The sequence below is a fragment of the Vicia villosa genome, unplaced genomic scaffold (assembly GCF_029867415.1).
Source record: "Vicia villosa cultivar HV-30 ecotype Madison, WI unplaced genomic scaffold, Vvil1.0 ctg.000011F_1_1, whole genome shotgun sequence".
Lineage (NCBI taxonomy): Eukaryota > Viridiplantae > Streptophyta > Magnoliopsida > Fabales > Fabaceae > Vicia > Vicia villosa.
Genome location: NW_026704941.1, coordinates 1,447,781 through 1,452,159, shown reverse-complemented (window position 1 = coordinate 1,452,159; position 4,379 = coordinate 1,447,781). Strand labels below are relative to the sequence as shown.

The 4,379-nt window shown below is 30.2% G+C and overlaps 1 protein-coding gene across 1 annotated transcript; it reads right to left on the bottom strand.

Annotated features, from left to right (window-relative positions):
* Positions 1-720: 720 nt before the first annotated feature.
* Positions 721-3,222, bottom strand: LOC131621748 (uncharacterized). Its single transcript, XM_058892796.1, has 2 exons — positions 2,920-3,222; positions 721-2,830 (listed from the first exon to the last, which is right to left on the bottom strand). The coding sequence occupies exons 1-2, from the start codon at positions 2,932-2,934 to the stop codon at positions 2,510-2,512; spliced, it is 336 nt and encodes a 111-aa protein (XP_058748779.1). The 5' UTR covers positions 2,935-3,222; the 3' UTR covers positions 721-2,509.
* Positions 3,223-4,379: the final 1,157 nt, after the last annotated feature.

Here is a 4,379-nt window from a genome sequence, read left to right as displayed (position 1 = left end):
TCACAAAATTCCCTTAGGTGAATTCGGAGATACATCTTCGAACACGTCAAATATCATTTTTTGCCTAAATTTAGTTTGGAAATGCATCTCCGAATTCACCCTAGGGTAAATTCGCAGATACATCTTCGACAAAGACACACTTATTTGACATTGGATCAAGTTTGGATCGAACTTTACTGAATATATATCCAACAATATTTAAATTGAAAATATCAATAGGATTACTTGTCCTTACCTCATCTCCAATCTTCCCCTCCAATGAAGTTTGTGGTGACCTATTGAAAAGATAAAACATGAGGTTAACTGCCTTTGCCCAGAAACCTTTTTCTAGTCCAACGTTTAAAAATATACATCTAGTACTTTTAATAAGAGACCTATTCATTCTCTCTGCCACACCATTTTGTGCTGGTGTCTTACACACTCAAGAATGTCTTTCAATACAATGTTCTTCATAAAATCTCTTGAAATTCGAATCAATGTACTATGACCTATTATCTGACTGCAAATACTTGATTTTTGTTTTTGTTTGATTCTATACACTTACCTTTCACAATTGAAAATACTTTAGATTTATACTTCAAGAAATACATCCAAACCTTGTGATAAAAATAATTTGCGAAAGTCACAAAATCTTATAACTACCCATGAGAACCTTTTTGGTAAGCCCCCATACATCACAATACACATATTCTAAAATTCCTTTTGTTTTATGTTTTCCATTCTTGAACTGAATACAATATTTTTTCCCAAGTACACAATATTATCACAAATCTATTTTGCAACTACGATCACCCTTAAGTAGATTTCTCTTATGATGTTCCATCATTCTACACTCACTGAGATGACCTAGACGTATATTATAGAGTTTGGTTGCATAATTATCAGACTCAAGTGATACAACATCACTAACAATAGTGTTACCTAATGATTTGCAGATGTTACCCATAGTCCTCCCTACTCTCATCACACTTAAGACACTCTTGCTAATCTTCATAATGCACCTATCTCCATTAGACTCATATAAGAAACTACTTTCTTGTAGAGTACCTAGAGAAATCAAGCTCTTCCACAATTTTGGAATATATCTGACACCAATCAATGTTCGCACGCCATCATTGTTCATGGAACTTTTAATTTATCTCATCCCAATGATAGTACACACTTTACCATCACCCAAATAAACAAATAAAAAATTACTTGAACTGATTTTAGTGAACCATTCCTAGTGTGACATCATGTGGTAAGAACAATAAGAGTCAAGAATCCACACACTTGTGCACTTTGTGGATGAAACATAGTATATCTGCTTCACTTCTAGAATCATTAAATTGAACCACATTTGTAGAACTGGATGAACCATGTATTCTATTTAGTTAATCCCGCCCAATTTGTTTGCAAGTGTAACACTCAGTTGTTTCCAATTCTTGGATTTAGGTCCCTTCTTTCCAAAATCTAATTTATCATTATTCTACTCACGATATTGAATCCATGTCACATACATACCGCCTCCTTGAGTTTTTTCCTCTACACATTGTCTCCTTTAAGAATGAGACAAAAATGTAGCAGTAATCACATCAAGATTGCTAGTGTGTTTTTCGTAGGTAAGGGTAGTTACAAAGTGGTCATAAGAACATGGTAACAAGCTCAAAAAGATAATTGCCTTATCTTCGTTATCAATTTTCACCCAAATCTCACCAGATCGATGATTATGTTGTTAAAAACATTGACATGTTATTGAAATTGGATCCTTGCTTCATCTTCAGACTGTATAATTGTTGTTTCGCGCACAATTTGTTCATGAACTTCTTTGACATTTACCTACTCTCCAATTTATGGAAAACCTCCTTCGGAATCGTCAAGTCCAAGATATGATACATCACCTTGTTTAAAAGACATAGGAAAATCAATCCTATGGTCTTCTCCGCCATCTAAGCCTAATTAGTATCCTCCATTCAACGATTTTATCTCACGCAACACTTTTTTTAAACTTTGCTGAGCCAACAAATCTTTAACTCTTTGTTGGCATAATCCAAAATTATCCATCCTGTTGAATATTGTCACCTTGAACTTTGCACCAGAGTTAATATCCCTTTAATACCAATTGGTAAAACAACAATCAATAGAGAAGATTAAAAAAAATGAAATTTGCACTTCATAAGAGACATTTCCTTCAATCAATTTATGAACAATATCATGTAATATAGCTTTGTAATGCTTCCTATTGGCTGCAAACAGCATGCAATGCTTCTCCTTTAACATTTCATGATTAAGCTCAAAGATAAAAACCGTGATATACCAACTATGTGAAATTATATCAATATGTACCCGAAATTTTGCTCCACATCCACACTAGGTTTCATGCTTCGGACATTGCTTGCGTTGCACGTGATCTACTCTGTGTTGCCTAAATCCTTCAAGGTTACAAATACATGTCTGGTTGAATAACATCTTCATTCTTATTCTTAATAACTTAACCTGTAAGGACTTCAAAAACATTCATCTTTGTAAATCAACAATAAAATGTATAAGCAATTTCTAGACTTCCAAATTGTAGCTTCGAAACATCTTCATTTTGCAAGTTAAACATGTTCATCTTGAAAATATCGTCAACAACAAGAATATGATCTTTCATATTCACCTCCATTAAACCTTCCCCATTAGAACCGGTCTCATCATCATATTCACCTCCATTAAATTCATCATCTGCATCTTCATCATCGTATTCACCTCCCTCAAACTCAAAATCATCATTAATAACAAGTTCAACAATATCCAATTCACCCTCAATGTTAACATGACCATTCTCATGTATAATCTCATCAAGAACTTCCTGCCAAAAGATATAAATTACTAAATCAACAAAGCAACAACCAAATGGGTTACAACCACAAAATAAGAATGCTCGAAAATTTCACTTACATGATAAACTCGCATTACTTCATGCCCATCAACATCACTACCATCTTCGAGTCGAGCTTCAAATTCTGATCCAACTAAAAGAGGAAGATTTAAAGATAAAAAACCCTAACCAAGAAGAGTGGAAATCAACATATAAGAAGCTAAAAAATAAAAAATGGAAAATGAGGAATTGGGGAAGAAACAAGAAGGAATGAGGAATTAGGGAAGAAACGGGAAGGAATGAGGAATTAGGGAAACGAAATCTTGAAATGAGGACTTGGGAAAGATGAGATAGAAAATCTAATAAATGAAGACTTGAGGAGAAAATTGGTCTCTTCTTCATGAGTAGTGAATTGTGTGTGGAAAGCTATTTAATAATACTGGTGCATCTCAAATCCAATGGTTCTTGTTCATTTTAAAAAAAGTCTCTCTTGTAGGAGACATATTCCCCTTAAACAGAGGAGACGGGCCTCTGGCTAATTATCCTTCTAATAGTCCCCTTGTTTAAAACCAATTAACACAATCACAAGCACACCATTTTGCAATGTTTACAGGTTTCGTGTGTTTAACACCACATATTTTTCAAGTATATACTCTGAAAATTTTTCTCACAACCCTTCACTATTTTCAAAACATGTCTAAATTCATTATCTACTTAATATAAACTTAAGATTGTCATGATTAACAAAACCCTAGCTAAAAGCATATGTGTCAATCTTACAAAAATTTCAAATTAAAAATATTAATAAAATTGATATGATTATAATACCTTAATAATAATAATATTCTTCATATTCTTATTCCAATTTCAATTATAAATTAAAAAAAAATAAAACAAAAAAATCTCCATTCTTTTTATTTTAATTCAAAAAATTTAAAAAAAAAAATATCTTTTTAAAAATTACTAACCTTATAATTAATACACTACAATGATGATAATATATAAAAATAAAATAAAAATCATGTTATTAACTGATATACTACAATGATGAGTTTTTATTAATGATTTTCTATTAACTAATATACTACAATGATGAGTTTTCTTTATGAGTTTCTATTTTATTAATTTGTAAAAAATAAAGTATCTTTATGAGTTCGTAAATTTAAAAAAAATTATCTAAAATGAAAATTAAAAAATTGTCTAGATAGGAGAGAATCTAATCGATGAATATTATTATATTTAAATATAGGTATTATTAGTAAACAAATTAGAGAATTCAAATTTTGAAGTGATAAAATAAAATAAAAAAGTTTAAAAAGGTAGTTTTTGATCTAATAATTAATTAATTTCTTATTATAAATTTTAATTTTATTTACATTGTTATTAAATTATTTTATTCTTAAAATCTACAAATAATATTTCTTTTTGGTTACTATCAATAAAGTTTTTAATAACAATTTTAAAAATGTTTTTGAAAAATAAAGTAATTTAAAATTTATATAAAGTAACAAATAATTTTCTTCTTACTTGATTTATTTTT